Genomic DNA, 24,966 nt, shown 5'->3' on the forward strand with positions numbered 1-24,966 from the left:
AAATTTACGAATTAATTATTAAGGTCGGAAGATTTTCTTAACCTAAATCAGATAATTTTCGAACTTATTGCATTAAATCTATATATTTAAAAGACTTTCATATATGAAATCAATAAGATATTACAATTAAATGGAGAAATTAAAATCTTGGGAGTTGGAGGGTTTTTGGGTAAAAGAAAAAAAAACAAGACAGGATATACAAGAAAAATGTTGGAAGTTTAGATGTCGTTTTTTCACCACTTGTTTGGTTTTTGGTTATTGAAATTATGATGACAAAGAATAAATTAATCAAACAAAACCCTAAAAAGTCATCCACGACACGAGACTTTTAACAATCAAAGCTTATCGGTTAAATATCCACGTCTCTTTCGATGTGGAATTTTCAATAGCAATAACCCATCTCGAGCGTATGAATATAATAACAATTCATCGAGGACTTAGATTATACTATTATCGAAATATATGTCGGAGATTTATTGATCTGGTCGTACTACTCTCGAGTAAAGGAGTTAGCTTGAATAGATGAAGTTTGTTATAAGTTTCTTGCAACCATATTGATGGGCTGTCTCTAAATCTACTAATATCGATATCGACACTTTATACTAATGTCATATCTCTCAACCATCGAACCTAGAAGCTTCTATTACCTAATTTTATTACATCGAGAGTATTAAGATTAAATCACCGATCAACCTGACATTACAATGGTTTAAACTCGAGATCTCGTGCTCTAATATCATGTTAGATTATTAAATCATCAACCGAAAATCTCACTTTATGGGTCATGTTTGTGAGTATATACGTATATACTCTCGTTAGATCATTATATATGCATTAAAATTGATCATTAGAGATAACGAAAGGAGGGTTTAATAAATTTGTCAAAGATACAACTACGTTTAATAATTTTTACAGAGGAAGATCAAATTATGTAATAAGTAATTTGTTAGAAGAAATATATTTGATCTATGAAGAAACTCCGACTCCGAGGAAATCTATGAAAGGAACATCCTTGTCTGTAAGAGATTCATCTTCTTGTCGTTCTTGATCGTGAAGAAGACGATGATGACAATGACGATGACGATCAGTGTTGGCGATGAAGTTCACAAATGCTAATTCTCTCTTGATCACTTCACTATTGCTACCAAACTCATAAACCCCAAAGGGAATATTATGATTTGGATAGCAAACTCGAGCTGATGAGGGAGTTCTTAACTTATGATAAGTATCATGAAGAATGGGAATGTTATTATCGATTGAACCTTTCAAGTAGTGTCTGAAATTCCAGACCGTTCCATCTTTGTGGGAGTTTTGGAGTTCGAGGAAACTATTGTTGTTGTCGTTGATGTTGTAAGTACCTAAAGATTCTGTTTGGTTCCCGGGAAAGTTAGAAGCTGAAAATTCCTGGAAAGTTCTCTTGCTCCCACAAAGCTTGGATCGTTCTCTTTGTTTTCTAGCCATTATAACATGCCAATGATTCTTCACAGCATTATCCGTCCGACCAGGAAACAATCTAGCTATAAGTGACCATTTGTTTCCATGTATTTGATGAGCCGCCAAAAGTCTTTCCTCTTCTTCTTCACTAAACGGCTTTCTAATAATTCTAGGATCGAGTTGATTAAACCATCTCAATCTACAGCTCTTTCCTAACAAAAATCCAAACAAAAAGTCTATTAAATTAACATCAATACCGAACACGCAAAAACCCCATCAAAATTCATTGATCTTCAAATGAAATCGAGATAAGCAAATTCAAAATTGAACCCTTTTCAAAATAAAACCTTTACGTTACACTAATTATCATCTCAAAGTTCATAGATCGTTCTCTCGCTCTAAAACATCAGATGACTTCAATCGTTCGTTTCAATCACTACAAACGCAAATGAATTCATGATCGGTCGAAAGATTCGAGAAAAGAACCGAAACCCACCAAAGTTTTTGCAACTTGAATTGAGAATCAAAAAAACAAATCAAAGATATGAGATGATGAGATGATGAGATGATAATTAAGTACCTGATCTGCCTTGAAGTTTTTGAGCAATGGAGTTCCAATTCTGGGCACCATATTTGTCAACCAATTGACGAAGCTTTTCATCTTCAGCAGGCCTCCAATGGCCTCTTGAACAAGAAGACTTATACTCATAATCAACATGATGATCCAGGCCAGAGTCCTTCATCATCATCATCATCAAAGATCTTAGAACCCTAGCTAATGGAGGAGAATATAAAACACATATAAGAAATTAATAGCAACACACAGTATTAAAGCAAAGTGGGGTTGGTTTAAGACACGGCTGTGGATAGCCAGTCACTTTTGTTGCTTTCACACGACATTCTTTTATATACCTTTATATATTTATATTTATAATCATAATTTCGTCTCAAAAACTTCAAAATTCGTCCCAATATATCTCTTTCACCCCTCTCTACAATGGTATGTTGGATGATGAAAGTCCCACCACACCTCGTACCTGTTAGATGATGAAAGTCCCACGTCGGCTAATTTAGGGAATGATCGGGAAGCCCAAAGCTAATGCTCAAAGTGGACACTCTCCATTGGTATGAGGCCTTTCGGGGAAGCCCAAAGCAATATCATACCATTGTAGAGAGTTGTGTTCGTCCAACAATACCAATTAAGATAGTATTCCTTGATTATTCCCTAAATTAGCGGATGTGGGACTTTCATCCAACAACGATAATTGTTCGATATAAATTCAAAAATCTAGACTTTTCCAAATACCCATAAGATACGTACTTCAAACTAAGAGGAAAGCTTTCGGTTTTTAACTTAAAACGAAATCTCTCCTAGTGCAATGACTTGGATACGTACTTTAGATATTTACCTTTTTTTTCAACCACATATCACAGTGTATAAATTGAACTTTGGATTATAATTCGTCATGTTGCTTGTTATTATAAGATCTCACATCATCGTCCTAGCATACACGTTTTAAAATCGTGAGGTTGACACCGATACGTAACGAACGAATACAAATAATATTTACTAATAGTGGGTTTCGGCTGTTACAGTTATTATTATTATTATTATTATTTTCATGCATGCGACTAAAATATGTGTCGCGATTTAATGTTTGTTGGTTGGAGGAATATGAATTTATATGGTTTAGGGTTGATATATTTTTGGTATGTCCATTAATAAAGCTCTTGGAGTCATCATGGCGCAGTTGTTTTTGACTATGTAGGCAGGTGCACACTTAAAATGGAGGCAATCTTTATTGAAACTTCAAATTACACCATCACCTTATTATTAATAATAATAATTATTATTATTATATTGTTAAATCATGACGACATTTCAGCTTAAAATTAAAATTAACGACCTTAGTTTAATATGAAATATATATATATACACGAACTAAAACAGATCAAAGCATGAAAAAACGTTGAGCCATCAAACATAAGAGAGTAGGAAAACGAGGGTTGAAACTCAAAGTTCCTTGGTCAGGCTCGACCGAGACCAACCCTTTCCCTGATCTCATGGGTTCATGCCCGTCTTCTAATCTGATTCTCGAAAATAAGAGAGTCATATATAAATATTCGTCGAAGAAGGTAAATTTCTCGTGTGAAAAAAAATTATCTTGCAGGTAGCATTTTTCGTATATAATTTCATTGTTTAATTAACTAATGTCTAAGTGGTTTGCCAAATTATCGTTGACACTCTCAAAACGTCTCGAAACATAGTAAAACCATTATTTTTAGTTTATCTCTTAAGTTCAACGAACGTTATTAAATAATTTATTTCATTAGTAATTTGTCAAAACTTATAAACTTCTTCCTTCCAACAAGCTAAAGAAACAAATATTGAAAGTGAAGTGTTTTTTACGTTTACACCGTGTTCTCTCATAGACTAATAAATAATTAAACTCGAATAATCCTACGTCTTCGGTAGGTCAAGAACGGACCCTAGTAAATAGATACGTAGCAAATTAAATAAACATGAACTAACGTATAAGCTTCAGTATCGTTCGTTTATACGATTATACGACCAATTTTCCGACCTTCAAAATATCTAAAAACGAGTAAATAACGTTGTAGTAATTACGTAGACGTCGAAGGATCGAGATAATATATATATATATATATATATATATATATATATATATATATAAATAAGATGTGAAATGAATTGTAAGAAAGCACAGCTATAGGACTTGTTCTTATATGTTGACGTGTTATCCGACAAATGGCTGAAGTAACCCATAAGAATTAATTACTTATGTATTTAAATTTGCTTTTTTTATTTTTTTTTTTATTTTTTTTTTTCTGTTAGGAGTAAGCAACATTACAACTATTAATTAATTCAAAAAATAAACGAAATTATAATAAAGTTTCTTATTTAAATTTTAAAATAGTTTATTCGATTTATATATTATATGGTCAAGATGAACATAGCTCAACTGATAGTTCACAAATATTCATTCTTTTATGGTCGTAGATTTGAATTGTCACACTACGAGTTTGTTGATATATATATATATATATATATATATATATATACACACACAAACATAAACACGTTAGATAAAGTGGTTGGTTAGTATTGTCTGGTTGATTACGATATATATTGTCAAATAAAATGTGTAAAGATTTGAATTGTTCTAATCTCGTGTTTTATTGAACGTTCGTTAATAGGAGATTAGATATAGAAATTAAGTTAATTAATTTGTGTAGGAGATTAGATTTAAGTTGACATTATTTGGGTTGAGTCGGGTTGTGACAGTATCCATTTATGGCTTCCACAACAAAAGTCGTCATCCGACCAGTGGTCCTTTGCCTTTGCATAAAAAAAAAAAAAAAAATTATTATTTAAAAATACTCGGTAAGTAATTTCATATTATTATGATTGAAAAATTCACTCACATACATGTATCATGACTATTGGGACCTAAATTCATTATTGTCCTTGAATTCTACGGTCATTTTTAGATATGATTAGATGTATAGTACTTCTCTATGCATGGTTCATGCACGTGTATAAGAGTTCACTACACAGACTCGTTAATATACCTTCTAGACATGTATGAGCTATCGTACATTCATCCCGACTTAGATTTTAGGTATTCCAACCGTGAATGATGCTGGAAAAGGTTAGATATTTATACAACAACCTCAAATTAAAAGGTCCAACAGCTAAATCAAGAAACTTGTCAACGACCGACTAACTAACTAGGTATATATATATAAATGGTAATTATCTGTAAGGCGTAATATTTTTGCTAGTGTTACTCATAAGATGTCGTTTTTATCTCTACCTCCTGTTCTAATACTCTAGAAAACCCAATCAATGTCTCAATTCCCCAACGACTTGGTTTCTCAGAAAAGATCAATGCAACAACTTTATCAAGTTCAATCAGAGAGCGGAAAATTTATACATGTTTATTAAGAAAAAGACATTGATTCAGTGATTCGAGATCAATGAGAAACTCAGTGTAATAGCCTAAGTTCACCACTAGTAGATATTGTCCAGTTTAACTCGTTACGTATAGTCGTCAGCCTCGCGATTTTAAAGCGTATTACTAGTGAGAGTTTTCCAGACACTTGTAATAAATGTTTCGTTTCCCGAGATATTTAATACTAGAGATTCACCCGAGAAAATATTGAGTGGAGCAAACAAAGAGTGCTTTTATATCCACAAATTTTACCAACAAGTGCCTTCATTTCACACCACAAACATTCCCAAAATATCCTTTTTTTTTTCTTTTTTTTTTTAATTTCTCCAAATTTCTTAAAACCCTAATTTCAAACTTCCCAAAAAAAAAAAAAAAAGAATCAACTAAAAAATCATTAGGTTCAATGATAATGAAGCAGAGAANAGCTCCCAGTTGCCCTAAAAGCTTTATCCATCACCAATGGCGCTCGACAACTGTATACAACTGAGCACCGCCGCCGCCATGTATGGCACCACTTCCATCCCCAAATCTCACCCATTCTCTTCCACTTTCCACCAAAAGCCAACTCTCTCCCTTCAACGCTTCAACAAATTCCCCACTTCCACGGCGCGATTCAAGTCCTTCTCTCCTTCCACCTCCGTCTCCACTTTCGGCAAATCCCGCTCCGTCACCTGTAAAGCTCGCGGCGCCGTTGACGACGGTTAGTCACCCGATCTAATCTTCTCGGTATAACAATTTTTGTTTTACACAATCAAACAATCTCGTTTCTCCGCCTTCTAGGGTTTAGAAATTCGACTCTGTTTTTCTCGTAAATTGCAGTGAAGGAGGTTACAGAGTCGAGCTGGAATGAGTTGGTGGTGGAGAGTGAAAAGACGGTGCTGGTGGAATTTTGGGCGCCGTGGTGTGGACCGTGCAAGATGATTGAGCCAGTGATTAGGGAATTGGCGCAGGATTATGCAGGGAAAATCGTGTGTTTGAAGCTCAATACAGACGCCAGCCCAAATGTAGCCTCGAAATATGGGATTAGAAGCATTCCCACAGTTCTGTTCTTCAAGAATGGACAGAAGAGAGAGGGCGTCATTGGGGCTGTACCCAAATCCACCTTGTCCGCCTCCATTGATAAGTATCTCGAGGTTTGAAGAATCCCATTCATTAGAGATGGTTTTCGAATCTTCTTCTTCCTCTTCTTCTTGTTGTTCATCTTGTATATGAATATCATCATCATGTTGTGTAAAAATTGGAAAACTCATAATCGTTTCATCAAGAATCTCTTCTTTAATTCTCTGTTTGAGTTTGTGAATTTGAAACTTTTGTGCCCATTTTTTTCATTCTTGGCGGAAATCTATTACCTGTTTATAGAATTGAGAAGAATTTGTGACCAAGTTCAAGTTTATATAAAGTGATTCATGGACAAAAAGCTGCTGTAGCTAAAAGAAAATTGATGAAATTTTCTCTAATAATCATCAATGATCAAATTCAAGTTAAAATTTTGTTTATTTATCTCTTAAACTAAAAGAATGTGTTATAATTCTACAAAATTCATTGAAAATAACTTGAAAAAGCATAACAATTCATTACCTAAATTGAAGCTTTCCTTCACTTGGCCACTCAACTCAGGCAACCCATTTTTGGATTTCTTTCAAATGAACAAAATCCTTGAAGAATCATAACAAAACCCAAAATGCTATGAAGAAATTAAATGATGAAAACTAATAATAAAAAAAGAAGGATATATTAGTGGGAAAACTATAGAAATAGACAGATTACATTTGAGAAATCACAGAAAACCTGCCCCTATTCACCATCCCCAGCCATCAGACTTTCCTTTTTCGTATAATATAAAAGCATATATATTGGTACAAAGTGTGAATCATTATGTCCCGCACCTGTGTTTGCCATTCTGTGCCTGCCTTTCTCTTGCAGGGCCATCGGCAACAAACTCTCACAATTGGAATGAATGCTGCAGAAGCAGCAGCTGAGATCATCAAGGCACCAATCGCTGTATGTCGATTCGTATATATAGCTTGTTTTTCTTCATGGGAATGGCTTCCAGTCGTATTGGAGATTACTTAAGCTGTTTACAGCTCCGAGTCCGCTTAGAAGGTGGTTTCCCAAATCTTGCTGTTGACCATTCATGCTTTGTTCTAGAGCGAGCGACGCCATTCCTATTCGTCTGTTCATAATGGAGTTGTTTCCCATTGCATTTCTCATTCCATTAACCATGGCAGGCTGCCCAAGCCCACTCCCCATTGATCCATATCCACCTCCTCCCATGCCCGAGCCACCGTTGGTTGTTGTTCCGTTTCCCCCTATACAATTTCCCCCATTGTTGACACCTGTATTGCCTGTAGGTAAGATCCCATTCACATTTTTCATATCATTGACCACCGAACCCATGCCAACCAGACTAGACGAGCCATTCATTTGATTGTTCATCATCATCTCTTGTAAGATCTTTTGTACGGAGGACTGTGTATCACTAGGATCAGCATCCCCAGATAAAGCAGATTGTTGCATAGAGATGTTTGCCGGAGAATTAGCAGTACTCATCTGATTGGAACTCTTTGAAGCTGTATGCGTTGGGTGTGAAGGATTGTTGGATGACGAGGGAGTTGGCGGCTGGAATGTAGAAGGGTTTGGTTGTGTAGGTGGAATCGTACTGGATGAACCCGGGGACGGAATCTGAACAGAACTTCCCCCATTTGAGTTACTAGGTTTAGCCATAGTGTTCTGCTGTCTGGAGTTCATAGAATTCTGGTGAAGAAGCCCGACAATGGTGCTTGCTGAGTTTGATGTCGAAGGTTGGTTGGCGTTGCTATTTACACTGGTCACACCATTGCTAGCTAAAATCTGCACTGCAGAAGCCTGAACAAAACTCTGATTATTATTTGGGCGCTGGGCTATGGATGATTGTTGTTGTTGCTGCTGCTGCTGCTCATCAGAACCTTGAGCTTGTGTTGTAAGCCCTGATGACGAACTAGACCTCCGAGGAAACTTGGCTAGACTATCTGGTTGATAATAAAAGAAGATATATTCAATAATCTAAAGAAGAACTTGTTCTTTTAACACATTGACCATTTCTTAATTAGAAAAATATATGATCTAAAGAGAAGTGAGATCATTCGATCATCCGCCACAGAGACCACAATCAGATGACAGTTGAAAAAATATCTGCTAATGATCCATAGCACATAAATATCAACAACAAACATATAATCTTTTCTAAATTTTTAGGTTTATCTTGTTTCTGAAGCAAAACAGAGGACATAACCCACAGAAACTATACAAACTACGGTTAGGAAGCTTCAGATCCGTCCCCCTCCAAATCTCTCCCTCAATTAGATATGAAGGAGCCCTTGCATAACTTCAACAAAAGCTTCCTTTAATTCTCCATCATACCCTCAAGTTATCCCCCTTAATTATTTGACCAACGATCTAAAGTCACAACATAAAGCACCGCAGGTTCAGACTTTAAATCAAAACACTAGAAGGACCACTAGACGGTCACTTGATCCTAAGAATTTGGCAGTAAAAACTGGATAGTGCATTTAATATTCTATGAAAGGCATTATTATTTTGAACCTATGATCATAAAAGCGGTCTAGTTTCACAACTTGTTTCAATGATCATTAAGCCAACCCAGACTACAAAAATATGCTTCTTGCGTTAGAAAACTGTTTGTCATCTGTGGTAGCTTTTGCAGCAAAAACTGCAGTGTATTTAATATTCTAAGATAGGTATTATTGTTTTGAACCTAGAACCTCAAAGAGGTCTAGCTTTACAAATTGTTTCATTGATCATTTGGCCAACCCAGGATAATTAAATATGCTTCTTGAGTTAGTAAACTGTTAGTGTTGTGTGTGGCGTGCGGCACACATAATAGATTATTAACGCAGCCTCCAAACTGCCCTTGAAAAGCTGCCAAAAGCTCATAAAACAATAGCATCAACAAGATCCTACTTACCCATTGGACCGATCCCTGTTTCTTTGCTGTAATCAATCAAGTCCTTCATGCTATTAACCACTTCGGATATCTGAAGAGCCAAAAGAAAAGCCACAAGGGGGAAAAGGTCAAAAAGTAAATATAAACATGTAACAATGCTCCAGTTTTAGAGCGAGAGAAATGAATGGCTGAAACACATCGGTGAATCAATAGGTTACACTATATTCAATAAGCCATAAACAATTGAACATGAAAAGAAAAATATTCAAGAATGTATTCCAAAACTGAACACTACCACTACTGTACTTCAAATACAGAACCATCATCGCACAATCAATCAGATTTAACAAATATGGCAAATTCATAGGCAGATGTGATATTATCACAAATTGGCAACTAGTTCATATAATATAATAAAATTTAATAATACTCCAACATAAACCAAAAGCACTTGTGATCTTCATGATCCATCTAAGAATTTAATTATTTAGACTTCAAAAGGCTGGCAAAAAAAACGGGCTTCTAAGATATGTGGAAAAAGAAATGGCTACTGGGGTTATAAGATGAAGGTAAGGGAGTTTCATCTTCTGTAGAGGAATATCGAGTTATATAGGCAGGAGCATAGCACAATATTTGAATTGCAGAACAAGGTTAGGATTTAACTAGGTGAATCCACAATGCCAGTGAAACTATCAAATTTAACCTTAAATACGTGGTTGAACCTCATGAGAAATTATGTTTAAGATCAAGAAACCTAAGGAAACAAACCATTTAAAAGAAGGTACCCAATGTTAAACAATATGTTTTTTTTATCTCGCTGCCAAGGTAACTCGTGGAATATCACATCTTAAGTAGGAGGCTACCAAGGCTTAAACTCATTCCCTCTAAGCCCTTTATTATTACATGGCCCTTCTTAACCACCATGGTAAATAATATTCAACTACAGTGTAGTTATATTTACAAAAATATTACCCATCTAAAATACAATGAAGTCCAAATAATGGTAGGTAAACAAATTAATTATATGTCAAACATCTTCAATGCCCCAAGACTATAAAAAGTCAACCCAAACCTATATTCATAGGCAAGGAACCCTCATTTTTTAAGGACATGGAATAAATACCATGTCTATTAAAATAAAATTGATATTCATCTTCGACTTGTTTGACTCGTAATGACCACAAATTGATGTGAGTTATTTATTACCTGAAGACAACGTACATATCTCTTTGTATATCCCAAGTCATTTACCAGCGGAACTTCCAAGGCTTTAGCTAATTGCCGCGCTGAAGCCACAAACCTATGTGCAATTCATTAAGGGCTTCAATGAACTTCCAAAACATAATTAACTTCAAAACAAAGCACGTAAAGTTGGTGTGAACCAATTGATATACTTCATGTATAAGAACGTGAATACTTGGTGTAGTTTACATATAACATCTCAGAGTCCAACCTTCTAAAGAGGACAACATACACTATTATATAAGGCCGTCCATCTTATAGGTCTACCTAATATAAAAACCATGTCTCATTACATATAAATCTTTACAAACAAGGAATGAATGCCAAATAATTCCATTCTCACCGGTGAATGAATGGTCAAAATAATTTGAGAATCACAACGCAAATTAGAACGAACCACCAAGGCTATAGTAGTTGACAAGGAATGAACTAAAAAAATTATGTTTACGGAAAAGACAAGGCAAAGGCCCTATAGAATTAGAAGAAACAAATCATGATTCTAATGGATAGATTTAGAAGAAACAAATCATGATTCTAGTGGAAACCACTAGCAATAAACTATCCCTCATTGCAAAAGCAACACGTAAAAGCCCAAGGTCAGGAGAGTGAAAGAATGGCCTGGGAACATATTCATATTTCAGGATGCTATCAAAGAGTAAGCAAGTCACACTAAAATTTTACACGCAGGCAGAAGCAAACAGACAAAGTATTTGTCTAAAGAAATACACATGTTAAGAAGGACGTACATGTTACAATTATTTTGCAATTCAGGAGTTGATAAATTGGATGATGCGCTTTGAATGGCAGACTGGTACTTTTGAGCTGCTGCCCCAAGATGACTAACCTGCATTAAGACATTAATAACTGTCAGTCACAAATTGATGGATGACAGGCTATAATAGTGATTAACCGGGTCAATTAATGTGGGATAGTGTTTTTTTTTTTTTTTTTTTTTTTGGGGGGGGGGGGGAGCAATATGGGCAATTTTTATGTGTAACAAGATGAAGTTAAACCTGAGGTATCAATAATCTCCTCGGAATAAGTTCTTCATGGCGTCGAGCACAGAATTCCCATGAACATATCTGAAAGGAATAACGATGGAAAAACATCAAGAACTGAATATTGCATACAGGTCATAAAATATTCTAAGTTGTTGAAAGCACAACCACAAACATGCAGACACGCAGAAAAGGGAGGGAAAGTATACTTTGCACAACCTTAAGGTCTGGAGAAAAAACAATTCGAAGTTGGCCATCCCGAACAACGCGAAGTTGCTCAAAAACACTTTCCTGTATTGCTTTTGCATAATCCAGGACGATCTCACCAGAAGCATTATGATATTCACGGGGCATGTCAAGATAAAGTAGCTCCTCCATAGTTCCACTTTCATACTTGATCTTAAAAAGCCTGGGAAGAACTTCAGCAGTTGCTTCTGAAATAGTAAAAAGAACATATATATTCAAATTCCATCAAGATCAGAAGTCCACGAAAAAGAACCTTGAAGAAGTATCAATGAAAGTGCTCAACAAATGCCGTTAAAAATGAGCACGCAGCAGCAATTTAAAATTCAAATCAGTAGGCATGATAATCGAACCTACCAAAGCCACGCCCAGGCTTGCGTTTGCATATTTCACAATGCCATGCATCCTGAAAATTTCAAAGAAAATGGTGTTTCTATTGCATCAACGATGAAATGGGGACATGTAAATAGTAAGCTTTCAAAGAATCTACGTTCAAATGATTATGCCAAAAAATTAAAGCAAAAAGAAAATTACATATTATTCCACATAAAAAGTTCAATCAAATTTCTACTGCTATGATGCCAAAAAAATATAAGGACGCAGTGTATCTTGCAGAAGACCTGAGGAAAAACTCCAGTTGTTTGTCGCCCACTTCCATACATGGAAACGCACCACTTCTTTTTGGCATGAGGTGCAAAGTACTCGTTAACAAATTTTCTCCAGAAATCTATGTTGTTGTCCTACAAACAAATTAGATTTGTCAGATAGTCCTCCCCTTGGACACGACAAAAGATTCAAAGTAATATGTTCCTACTTCAGGTCTGTTTTGCTGATGATACATGTAATACGTCAGACGCCGAGCACACATTCCAGGTTCATATCCTGGTTTTACGGGAGATCTTTGCGGAAGGTTCTGCTGTTGTAAATGTTGTTGCAATTGTGGCCGTTGAGGAGGCATACTTTTTAAGAGATGTTGTTGCTGATGTTGTTGTTGTAATTGCAAAAGCCTTTGTTGGTGCATTAAATTAATTTGGGCAGCCGCTGCCTGAGAGGACTGTCTAGACATATGCAGAAACTGCTGCTGTTGTTGATGTTGATGTTGATGCGAATGCTGATGCTGTTGATGCTGCTGCTGCTGCTGCTGCAGAAATAATGACTGGTCTGATTGTTGGGGTTCCATTTTTACTGGTGCCAAACCTCGCATCGAATGAAGTCGTTGTGATTCTAATTTCACTGAACCAAGATTTCTCAATGTTTGCAAATGCTGCTGCTGCTGCTGCTGTCCATGTTGATCACTGCCGGTCACTTGAGGCTCCAACTTTACGGGTCCAACACCAGTCAACCCTCGAATTGCTTGAAATTGTGATTGTTGATTGCTCTGAAGTGCTGAAAACTGTTCCATAGACTGTTGACTTAGATGGAAGTTCTGGGGTTCAAGTTGTTGTGACTGCTGCTGATCTGATAACAACTGGCTGCTAGAAAGGTTGGAAAATTGTGGATTCTGCCCTTGGACAGACGATACGGGGTTTGTCATACTTGATGCTACAAAAGATGATGAAGGATTATTAAAGTTCATTCCATTGCCAACACCCGAAAGAGGGTCTGGCTCTGCTCCGGTGTCAACACCACCAGGACATGGAAGTCCAGAATTAGGAGCCCCATTTCCAAATGATTGATTAAGGAGAGATGACACATTGGACATATTACCAAGCATATTCATACTATTGAACTGATTGCGGGGCGACACGAGTGAAGAAAAAGCCTGTGAAGGCAGCAGACCACCTTGAACTCCCAGCAATCCAGAATCAGATCGCAGAAGTGAGGGTGAAACAGACTGTGCACCACCACCCATAGGAGTAGGTGGCCCCGTAGTTACCATCTTTCCCAATCACAAGCTGAAATCACTCGCCAAAGAGACGCCTACCTACAAAGTGAATACAGTTAACCTACGTGGGAAACTGAAACAAAGCTCAGCTCAGAGAGCATTCTTCCCAATACCCAACCCTACGGACTACAGGTTCATCATTTTGAAGCGATATAAGTGGATAAATTAACGATTGAACACCATTTGGTTCTGACCATTATGGAACCGCACTGTCTTCCCGAGAAGATCGAACCTGGATGTTCCGTATGAATCTCTGTAAAAAAAAAACATGGCAGATCCATTTTAAATTCAACATTCAGAAGAAAAGAAACTACTACAACCAAATCAAGAACACTGATCGATAACCATAATTTCATCAAAAGCACCCGAGACGAACTTCAATTTCTAAAAAAGAAAAAAAAAACAATTAAATCTCCAAGAAGAAATCCAAATCTGAAACCCCACACACCACAGAAAAAAAAAATGATACAAACAACCTGCTAAGCAATTAAATAAAAACCAATCAATAAACTTCAGGTTCACCGCTCAAACAATGAACTCCCATGGTAAAAATCCCGAAGAAAGATTCAAGCAGAAAAACTGAAACCGTAAGACATTCTTGCGCAATCCCTGCTCATATGAGGGAAAAGAAAGCAGAGAATAGGCAAAAGTGAGAGAGAGAGAGAGAGAGAGAGAAGAAAAAAAAAACAAGTCGATCAAAGGACAAATCAACGATCCAAAACATGAAACAACACAACACCTCGCACGTCGAAATGGAAGAGCATAGAGGAAATGAATAAGAAAGGTACTGGTTGAAAGTGAGAAAATATAAAATAAAGAACCTCAATAGCAGACCGAAATTGACTAAATTGTCGAGGCTTCAAGGTTACATCAGTAATTGAGTTTCCTTCGTCCTCCGCCGTCTCCTCCTCCTTCTTCCTCGTCTTCTAGCTCCTGTTCTTGTCGCTCCTCCTCTTCTTCTTCTACTTCCTTGTCTTCTTCTTCTTCTCCTTCTTCGTCCCGAAATTGATATCGGTGAGTATCAGATGAAGCTCAGAAGCACGCTCTGAAAACTCATGGAGGGATTCTCCCACAGAGGGCACGCCCTGCAACTTAGAGAGAGAAGGAAGGAGAGAGAGAGAGACTGTGTCCTTGCGGACGTCAAAATTATATTGGATTGGATTGAATTATTTCTCCATTCTTTCTTTTTCTTTGTTCTGCGTCTCTCTCTTTCTCTCACTAGCTCCTAATGAAGTCAAATGGTTCATGCATACATGCATACATGCATCCATACATACATACATACATACATAACATAACATAAAATAACATGTGTGGCCGTCCATGGTGCGCGTGAGGTAGGATTATATAGGTTGCGGTCCGGTGTCCCTATAACTCCCCCTCTACTTCCCCTAAATTACAACACTGCCATTCTTTTTTTATATTTTAAAATGGTATATGAAATTACATGTTTTTAAATTAAAGGAATTTTTTATTATTAACATTTAATTAAATCCTAAAAACATATTCAGAAAATAGAAAACAAAAAATTAAAAAAAAAAACTCATTTTTGTTAATATAATTTAGATGACAGTGAAATTATTTGATTAAAAAATAATAATAATTTACGAGAAAGTGGTTCAACCTCAATTTCTAATAACACGTGAATCAACAAATTAATAGTTTATATTGGAAAATAAACGATTATTTTTCAAAAAGAACCATAAATGAAGAACAGGATGGGAAATGAATCACTCGTTTTCAATCGATTCTAATATCAAATCGTACCTGTTTGAGAATGATACAAAAGTCGTTTCTTTAATTCAAAAGTATACTAATCACTTAAACTATCGACGTTTAAAATAGTAATCAACGTCTTAATCATTGAACAATTTTCGTATATTACAAAATTTAATAGCTTTTATTTCGAATAAAATAAAATAAAATACATAGTTACTTGTACCAAAACTTTTCCTTTATTATTAAACTTTATTTATTTATTTATTTTTATTTCTATAATGACTATTTTATTTTATCATAATTTTAACTTTATTTATTCGCTAATTTGTTTTTTTTTTTTCGTATTTGAAAAATATTAAAAAAGAAATAAAAAGTTATTGGTTGCGTGTGCAAAATTTTTAAATAATTTAATGCTTGCACACCTTCCATTTTAATTTCATTTAAAGCCACAAATAAATAAATAAATAAATAAATATATATATATATATATATATATATATTTTTTNTAAATATAAATCTTTTTTAATAGCTATAGAAATAGTTATTTTATAAAATTCAATGAGTTGGAAAACATACTTCTCAATTTAGAAGTACGTAAAAAAAACACGGCAATTATTTTTGTTAAGGATGATGCTCTGATACTATCTTAAGAATGAGAAACATCAATGAGATTGAAAGTACAGAAAAACATAGGTGGGATCAAAAGTCGCAGTGGGATCTAAAATACAAGTTTTCATTAACGTTCACACAGTTTAAATAGAATACAAACTACCAACTAATACCTCAAAATAAGAAAAATATAAACTAACGAAATATAAACGTTGTGAACATTAATCACAACTAGACTTTAGATCCCACTGCCACTTTTGATCTTCTGTTTTTCATTTTTAACAATTTTAAATCTTGTAATGTCGGTATAAAAATACACATTATCACGATACTACTTCTAGAGTCGAGATTACTTTTTTTTTAATGTTTACATTATACATTGCTACGTCGTTTTAATTAGTTACGCGGTGTAAAAATAATTTAATTTGGAAGATGTTTATAAAAAAATTAAAGAGTAAAAATAAAAAATAAAAACATCAACATTATTTTATTTATTTATTTATTTTCTTTTTACATTTATACCCCTCCCCCGTTGGACGCCGCCCAGCCACACACTCTGCCACGTCGTTCATATATTTTTTTTTAAAATAAATTTTTTTATCTTTTTTTTTTAAATATATATATATATATATATATATATGTTAGGAGACGGCAAATCAGGAGAAAATTATTATAAAAACACACGTTTTTTTTTTATTATTATTATTTTTAAAAATATTCTCTTATTCTTTAAATTTCAAAATATTAGTTTTATTTTTTAATTCTTAAATATCAAAAATACCCACAAAATTAAATATAAAAGTTAAATACTATATATAATATAATTCAATGTGGATTTTATGCTTAAATATATGAAAGGCCCAAAACGCGGAAGCCCAATAAGAAAAGGGCTGAAAAGCCCAAATGAATTGGGTGTTTGGAATCTTTTCATTTTTATTTATTATTAAAAAATTGTTATTATTATGATGTAAAATTGGTAGTCATTATTTTATTTATTTATTTTATTATGTCAAAATTTGAAGAATTAAATTTATTCTTAGAGAATATATATGTATATGTATATATATAAACCGCTATATTTATTTATTGTCATAAATATTCTATTAAAAATCTGACGGTATATATTTTATTTTTTTCTGCGATCAATAAATATTTACATAAAATACGTGTTAGAAGCTGTGACCTGATAACATTAGGTGTTGGATTTTAGGCTGTTTGAGTTAGGGCAGTTATGTCATTTGTCCAGTAATTCAGAATATATTAATTATTTATTTATGATTATTAAAAATAATTTTTTAACAATAAAAATGAAATAAATACAAGATTAAACAAAACCATTTTTGTTCCCAAACCAAAAAAATATAAACTATGGGTAGAAGTGATAAAATTGATAAAAGAAATACTAACCGGTTGCCAATTTGAGCTGAATTCATTTGAGAGAAAAAAACAAAAACAAAAACTTACGTCTCGTAAAGAGCGTGAGTGTGGAATGTTAAGCATGTGTTGAGTAAGTTTAAAAGTGTACGTTTGAGGGATTTGACTAGGGATTGTCGTTTTTTTTGTTTTGAAGTGGAATTTGAGCTGGACGATTGAGAATCACTCAGACCCTGATATAATTTTGAAAATAAGATTATCTGGGTTTCACTCAGGCCCTGATATATTTTTGAAAATAAGATTATGTGTTCGGGTATGGCACGTGATCGAGGGTACGGTCGCTCGGTGGTGGTGCGATAGGAAAGGGTGAAACCCTAATGGAGTGGTGATGGTTTTGTTGTGGTTCAAAGGGGGGGAGGAGGGGGTATTAAAGGCGAGTAGCCAACCGTTTCCAAAGCTGCAACATACAAACAAGAGGAAAAGACGCAGTGTAGCAATTAATGAATTGGCCTGAGATTAATGAAAGCCCCTCACTTCACCTCCACATATCCAACAAATTATAATAAATAATAAATTACCCATTTTTTTGTTTTTTCAATTTCACTCCCAATTCAACTCACTGCTACCAACCACCGAATCGAATATAGTCTCTGACTTTCAAGTTTGTGTCTATTTATGTGAGATTTTGTATTGGTTTGAGATGAGAACGAAATATTCTTTGCAAGAGTGTGAAAATCTCGTCTTAGTATACACGTTTTAAAAACCTTGAGAAAAGGGAGTGGACACAAGATGATGTGCCAGTAAGGAGAGTAAGGAGACTGAGACCCAAAGGGGAGTGATACAAGGCCCAAAAATGGATGGATTGGGGGGTCCCACATCGATTAGAGAAGTGAACAGGTGGTAGCGAGGACACTAAGCCTCAAAACAAGGTGGATTATGCGATCTTACACCAGTTGGGGAGGAGAAAGAATCATTCCTTATAAAGGTGAAAAACCATTCGAGGAAGCCCAAAACAGAAAAGGGAAGATAGTGGTGGGTTTGGGCCACTACAATAGAGGACAATCTTTGATAGCAGTGACTTGTGTACGATCCCACGTTAGTTGTTAAGTATAAAAACTTTGACGGTAGACTTAGACGGTTACAATTTAGAACGAAATGGATATGAATCGAGGTATGTAAATTAATTTGATCTTAGAAAGCAAGTTGTTTGGGAAAGAAAAGAAAGTAAGAAAGTAAGGAAAAAAAAGGCATAATTATAAAAGAGTAGGAGAGAAACGGTTGCATTAGAGGCAGTAGAAAGAAAAAGCGGCAAATGTGCAAGTTTTTCTGCACTGTCATCATGGCTGCCACGTCCCCAATTGCTTCACTGGCATCGACCCCTGTTCCGCCCCTCCACTATATATACCCACTCCCCTTTCACCCATCAACACCATCCCAACTCATTCAACATTGAACATTGAACATTGAACATTCAATCAACCTCCTCCGCCCACCCAAATATGGCAACCAACGGCCAGGCCAAGCTCGAGAGGTCTCTCTCCTTGACATCCGAGCCCAGGACCCTTACCAAGAAGCAATACCAAATGGTCTACCTAAATTCAATTCCTCAACCCTTTTCTCTACATTTCACGTAATCTAACCTTCTCTCCATCTTGCAGGCATTGGCTTCCATGCAGGCCATAGACAGACAACAGCGCCTCATCGATGCCATTGTAAAATCCCCTCCCAAGAACACATTTTGAGAAACCCCTTTTGCTTTTTTCGATCAATTTTTCAATTTTTCATCAAAAAGGATTCATTTTTCATGTTTTTCTTGCTTTTCATCAATATCATCACACATCAGTTTGTTTTTTTGTGTTTATAGGATGCTGCCGAACCTGGACCAGAAACTATAAAAGCTATGACTCAGAATCCGCCGTCCGGTGAAACGTCGGCGGCGGCGGTGGCGGCGGAGGAGAGGCTTCCTGCCTGAAATATGTCAAACCGGTAGCCTAGCACAGCCGGCCGGCCGGCGGAATTTGGGAGTTACTTAGACGTTTACTTCTTTTTTTCCTCCTGCTGCGCGTTTGTTTAATGTACTACTCTCTCACGTGCCTTGCACGTGTTTTTAATAATAAACTGTGCTTCTTTATTGTACTGATGTTATCTTCATTATTCTTTTTTAATTCTTCTGAAAAATATTTATTTTAAAAAATTGATATCTTACTAATTAAGTTATATTTGTAGTAGGTGAAATATATAATTTAAATTTTAATTAATTCATGAAATAAAGAAACAAAAATATTTATATTAATTAATCATATAAAGAATTAATTAAATTTTAATTAATTTATTTTCCAATAATTCTATGTGTAATTAAATATTTAAAAATGTATTTCCATTTAATTAAACCACAGATAATTCTTAATAAATAAAAAAGCTATCTAAATATGGAAACTCAACTGTTTAAAATATTAATAATTTTTACAAAATTTCTAGCTGATCATTTTTGGATGAACAAAAAAAATTAATTATTATAAAATCTAAATATTTATATACTAAATTCATTTTTAACATAAACATATAACTTAACTAATATAAAAATACATTAGCTAAGAGTTAAATTTTTAATAATTATTAAATAATATAATCTTGCTTAAAATTGAATATATTTAAAAATTTATTGGATACAGATATTAGTTATGGAATTTGATTTTTGTATTTTTTTTATTTTTTTTAATGTAAATACTCTAATAAATATTAAAATATCTTCAAATTTGTTGATTTTCCTTCTATATATATATAAAATACATATATTATCTTCAAAAGTGAAGATAATATCATGGTTAATTACAAAATACACACATGCATACATATATTATTTATTTTTTTTATATATATATAAATATTTATTTATATAAATATTTATTTTATATATATATATATATAAATATATATTTATATATATATTTATTTTATATATATATATATATATATATATATATATATATTTATTTATATATATATATATATATATATATATATATATATATNTGGTTAATTACAAAATACACACATGCATACATATATTATTTATTTTATATATATATATATATATATATATATATATATATATATATATATATATAAAATAAATAATATATGTATGCATGTGTGTATTTTGTAATTAACCATGATATTATCTTCATTTTTTTATTGAAGAAATATGGTAAAACTTCATTAATTAATTAATAATTTTTTTTTGTTAAAAAGACAGTTAATTAAATGACCAAAATATGGTTAATTAATTTAGTAATGTTCTATTTTGTTACTCTACCTTTGTCAACAAAATAAAAAAAAAAACATAAATTTGTCGTACTCGGTCGGACAATAAAATCTAAACTTTTGTCGTTTAATTTAAAGAAAATAACTCAATTTGTCGCGGAGTGTCGTGATGATGATATAAATATATCTCAAAGGTAACTCATCGATAAGATATTTTAATTTAATATCTTTCCGAATTCTCGCTCTCAATTGTACGCTTGTCAATATAAAAGGAAACTAAATTTGTCGGATGATAAAATCTGAACTTTTGTCGTTTAATTGAAAGGAAATAATACGTTTTGTCGTGGAGTGTCGTGATAATGATATTAGTAAATCTAAAAGGTTATCGATTGACAAAATATTTTTAATTTAATGTATTCTTTAATTCTCACGGTCAATGATACGTTTTGTCGTATCTTGTCGGATAATAAAATCTAGACTTTTGTCGTTTAATTTAAAGGAAATAATATATTTTGTCGTGGAGTATCATGATAATGATAGTAGTAGATCTTACCGTTAATCAGTTGAGCGTTTTTTTATTTCTCGCTTTCAGTTGTATGTTTGTCAACAAAAAGAAAAACAATTTTGTCGTGTTCTTGAACGATAAAATCTAAACTTTTGTCGTTTAGTTGATTTATCTAGTTTGAGTTTAAACCTAACTTTAATATTTTCTTAATATATTTTAACACAAAGTTAAATTCATTTGAAAGGTAGTTCTTCAAGTAATAATTTGAAATTAGATGAAAATGGATGAAAAAACGATAATGAGAGAACGAAGGTTGCCTAGTTCTGTGTTACGTATCGTCATCAACCTCACAGTTTTAAAACCGTCTATTAAGGATAGGCCTCCACACCCTTATAAGAAATACCCTCTTGGGGACCAGTGTCTTTACTGCACAGTGCTTGGTGTTCGCTGATATCATTTTGTAACAGTTCAAGCCCACAGCTAGCAAATATTATCCGCTTTGTCGTTACATATCGTTGTTATCCTCACGATTTTAAAACATGTCTACAATGGAAAGGTTTCTACACCCTTATAATAGATGTTTCGTATCCCTCTCCAACCAATGTGGGATCTCACAATAGTCTTTCAAATTCTATACGATTGGAGTAAAATGCGACTGAAATGTACTTGCATCTTATGCTACCAGATACTTACACCGTGAGTCAAGTTCATCGTTTCTAAGTGTTTTTAGGAGCCTACAAAAACAAAAAAACAAAGTTTTATTTTTTAGATAATGTTCATGAAAATTCATGTTCAATTCAATCTTTCAAATTCACACAATGTCTAAACTTAATTAGGCTTGCTCTTCAATTTCATAATAATAAGAACACTTATACAACGAGCACAAAATACAAATCGTCCCGGAAGGAAACTGTCTTGTCCGAACCCATAAAACTTGTTTCCATTACTATTATTTTTCTCGATATGATACATATATTGTTGTCCATTACGTTTGTTCTATAACTCTATTATTCTTCGATTCTCTACTTATTATAGTCTTATTCAAGAAAATGACCATTTTGAGGGCATTCCTTGAGGAACTCACCACTTTGGAAGTTCGAAATACATAAGAGGGAAATGGTTCAATGAGACATGTCGTTCGTCTTCCTCTCCGACCATTTTGTTCGGATTGCAGATCGACATGTCGTCTTGTCCATTCTTAACCCACAACAAAACCGAAAGCTTAAAAACACTGACACAAACTGTAATACGCAGTAGTAGGACAACTTAGAAGGGCATCACAAGCACATAGTGCCTAGACTTGATCATCGCGACCCACTTTGGCAGTGGCCTGTGGCTTCTCTAGTTGGGGCTTCTGTTGGTCCATCTCCACGTTGGATCCATCGCTCGTGGGCTTCTTCTCTGGCCTTGGCTGCCGACCTCGGTAGATCACGTAGAGAATCAATTGGAGCGCTCCCAAGCCACATCCGAACCCATTTGGCACCTACATGCACCTCAATTATTGCATTTATAAACAAACCACCTTTTCCCGCATCTTAATTAACATATACTTTCCATCAAGAACTCGAGATTCAAATAAGCATCCAATAAACATATACTTTCGATCAAGAACTCAAAGATTCAAATAAGCATCTAATATTCGTTGAGGGTAGAGAGTGTATGGTGCTGTAATATGCATGGATTGTTACGGTATTGTAACCAAGCAAAAATGCCAAAAGAATGAAGTTGAAAATAAGGGTGTTCATATGGTCCGAACACTCGACCGACATGGACTACACAATTCAAACTATAGAAATGTTCATATGGTCCGAACACTCGACCAACATGGACTACAGAATTCAAACTATAGAAATGTTCATATGGTCCGAACACTCGACCAACATAGACTACATAATTCAAACTATAGAAATGTTCATATGGTCCGAACACTCGACCAACATGGACTACACAATTCAAACTATAGAAATCTTCATATGGTCCAAACACTCGACCAACATGGAATACACAATTCAAACTATAGAAATGTTTATATGGTCCAAACACTCGACCAACATGGACTACACAATTCAAACTATAGAAATGTTTATATGGTCCAAACACTCGACCAACATGGACTACACAATTCAAACAATAGAAATCAGACTAAATTAGTTTTTTTTTTCACTTTATTAGGTTGAGTAAATTATTGGAAAACCAAAAATTCAGCCATGGCCAGCTAACTTAAAAATAGAGTTCCAATCCAATCCAATCCAACCCTATTTCTTTTAATATTAAAAATATTTAATTTTATAATTAACGTTGGTTACATGTTATTATCTATAATCTTTAAATTGGGCTAGATTTTAGTTATTAATATATAATAAATAATAAAAAGTAGGATAAATAAGTAAAAAAAATTTAAGAAATAGTTGAAAAACAATAAAAAAAACACCCACCAATCTAAGAACAGAGGGCTGGATTGTGAACTTAACCAGAATTGTTGGGTCATCAACCCAATCAACTTAATCTTAGAAATTCAGATTGATCTAAAAGATTATTGGAGTTGAATAATACTTACGGCAAGGAAAGGGTCGTGACCAAGAAGGCCATATATGAACCAACAGGTGCCACACAAGAACACGAACAGCGACAGGAAAAATGGCATGAACTCGACGCTCTTTGTCTTTATCACTGTTCTCTGTACACCACAAACATCAAATCAAATTTGCATTTCTTCTATTTCAAAAATGTTTTTACTCCAATTTTTTACCATTTCATCATTCATTTATTACCTTCGGTAAAAAAAAAAACGTCAGCAGAAAGCGCTTGAGATTCTAACCTTTTAAAGCAATAAATAGAAAAGAAGTTCTGCAAAAAAAATTGACTTACCATTATGGATAGTGGCGAGCCGTACATAATGATTGAAAATACCAAAGCAACCAAACCACAGAACACCTTACGGTTTTTGCCGTGCAAAGCAAAAACCGACACCAACGCAACGCTCACGAACGCGCCTATCGCTATCGCAAACAGCGCTCCCATTTTCGCCTTCTCTTTCTTCGAAACGTAGAATATGAAGATCAAAACGTACACGATCTCTATCAATGCTCCTGTTCCGTTGATCGAAGTAACCAGTATATTGTGTGGCGACACAAACGGCAGGCCGTACCTTCATCATTTTTCAAAAATCAGATTCGTTCAAAACAGAGAGAGTTCGGAATTTGAAATCTGAAAGAGTACCAAGCGGAAAGAAGACAATTAAGCATCGTCATAACATAGGGAATGCCGGAGAATTGCTCAGTCGATTTGCTTTTGATGATTCTCTTGAAAGTAATTCTAAGAAATCGAGTCAAATCCAGAGCCGATTAGGTTAAGAAACAGAAAATCGGAAGAGGAAATCGCAGCCAAGAACATGCAAGAACAAAAAAACAGAGAAACAGAGGCTTATTGTACATACATTGGCGATAAGAACAGAAACAGAGCAGTCGCGTTTCCTGCAAACCGAATCAAAAAGTAAATTGAAAACGCTGAATAGATCAACAAACTCGGAAATAAAAAAACGGTGAATAAACGAACCGAGAGCACCGAAGAAGAAGAAGAGAATGTCCATTTCGTCGATCTGGTTAAGGTGAAAAAGAACAGAAGGAGTAGGAAATGAAGAACGCCGGAAAGAGAAGGGCGGCGTAGAGGAGGAGGAGGAGGAGCGCCGGAAGAGAAGGGCGGCGTAGAGAGGAAGAAGAAGGAGTTTAAATAGGGAGAGAAATGGATGCCGGATGGATAAGTAAATTTTCAGT

The 24,966-nt window shown here is 34.4% G+C and overlaps 4 protein-coding genes across 6 annotated transcripts; 1 reads left to right on the forward strand and 3 right to left on the reverse strand.

The window, feature by feature from the left end:
• Nucleotides 1-921: 921 nt before the first annotated feature.
• On the reverse strand, nucleotides 922-2,231 carry LOC111781030 (transcription factor MYB52-like). The gene is made up of 2 exons (XM_023661429.1): nucleotides 2,015-2,231; nucleotides 922-1,646 (listed from the first exon to the last, which is right to left on the reverse strand). The coding sequence occupies exons 1-2, from the start codon at nucleotides 2,187-2,189 to the stop codon at nucleotides 967-969; spliced, it is 855 nt and encodes a 284-aa protein (XP_023517197.1). The 5' UTR covers nucleotides 2,190-2,231; the 3' UTR covers nucleotides 922-966.
• Nucleotides 2,232-5,835: 3,604 nt separating this feature from the next.
• Nucleotides 5,836-6,708, forward strand: LOC111788711 (thioredoxin-like). The gene is made up of 2 exons (XM_023669164.1): nucleotides 5,836-6,111; nucleotides 6,231-6,708. The coding sequence occupies exons 1-2, from the start codon at nucleotides 5,871-5,873 to the stop codon at nucleotides 6,548-6,550; spliced, it is 561 nt and encodes a 186-aa protein (XP_023524932.1). The 5' UTR covers nucleotides 5,836-5,870; the 3' UTR covers nucleotides 6,551-6,708.
• A 388-nt stretch (nucleotides 6,709-7,096) lies between these two features.
• On the reverse strand, nucleotides 7,097-14,899 carry LOC111788693 (transcriptional corepressor SEUSS-like). 3 transcript variants are annotated; one of them, XM_023669153.1, is made up of 12 exons: nucleotides 14,544-14,896; nucleotides 13,917-13,975; nucleotides 13,545-13,761; nucleotides 12,652-13,379; nucleotides 12,458-12,577; nucleotides 12,195-12,243; nucleotides 11,814-12,028; nucleotides 11,610-11,678; nucleotides 11,343-11,440; nucleotides 10,561-10,654; nucleotides 9,376-9,445; nucleotides 7,112-8,419 (listed from the first exon to the last, which is right to left on the reverse strand). In XM_023669153.1, exons 3-12 carry the CDS (start codon nucleotides 13,714-13,716, stop codon nucleotides 7,446-7,448), a joined length of 2,589 nt encoding a protein of 862 aa, XP_023524921.1. In that variant the 5' UTR covers nucleotides 13,717-13,761; nucleotides 13,917-13,975; nucleotides 14,544-14,896; the 3' UTR covers nucleotides 7,112-7,445. The 3 variants fall into 3 exon arrangements, with proteins under 3 accessions (XP_023524904.1, XP_023524921.1, XP_023524912.1); XM_023669136.1 differs by having other exon boundaries at nucleotides 7,097-8,419; nucleotides 12,652-13,761; nucleotides 14,544-14,898; XM_023669144.1 differs by having other exon boundaries at nucleotides 12,652-13,757; nucleotides 14,544-14,899.
• A 7,205-nt stretch (nucleotides 14,900-22,104) lies between these two features.
• LOC111779844 (bidirectional sugar transporter SWEET1-like) lies at nucleotides 22,105-24,902 on the reverse strand. The gene is made up of 6 exons (XM_023660019.1): nucleotides 24,749-24,902; nucleotides 24,630-24,666; nucleotides 24,413-24,508; nucleotides 24,062-24,341; nucleotides 23,751-23,870; nucleotides 22,105-22,676 (listed from the first exon to the last, which is right to left on the reverse strand). Exons 1-6 carry the CDS (start codon nucleotides 24,780-24,782, stop codon nucleotides 22,488-22,490), a joined length of 756 nt encoding a protein of 251 aa, XP_023515787.1. The 5' UTR covers nucleotides 24,783-24,902; the 3' UTR covers nucleotides 22,105-22,487.
• Nucleotides 24,903-24,966: the final 64 nt, after the last annotated feature.

This window comes from Cucurbita pepo, chromosome LG01, assembly GCF_002806865.2.
Source record: "Cucurbita pepo subsp. pepo cultivar mu-cu-16 chromosome LG01, ASM280686v2, whole genome shotgun sequence".
Classification (NCBI taxonomy): Eukaryota; Viridiplantae; Streptophyta; class Magnoliopsida; order Cucurbitales; family Cucurbitaceae; genus Cucurbita; species Cucurbita pepo.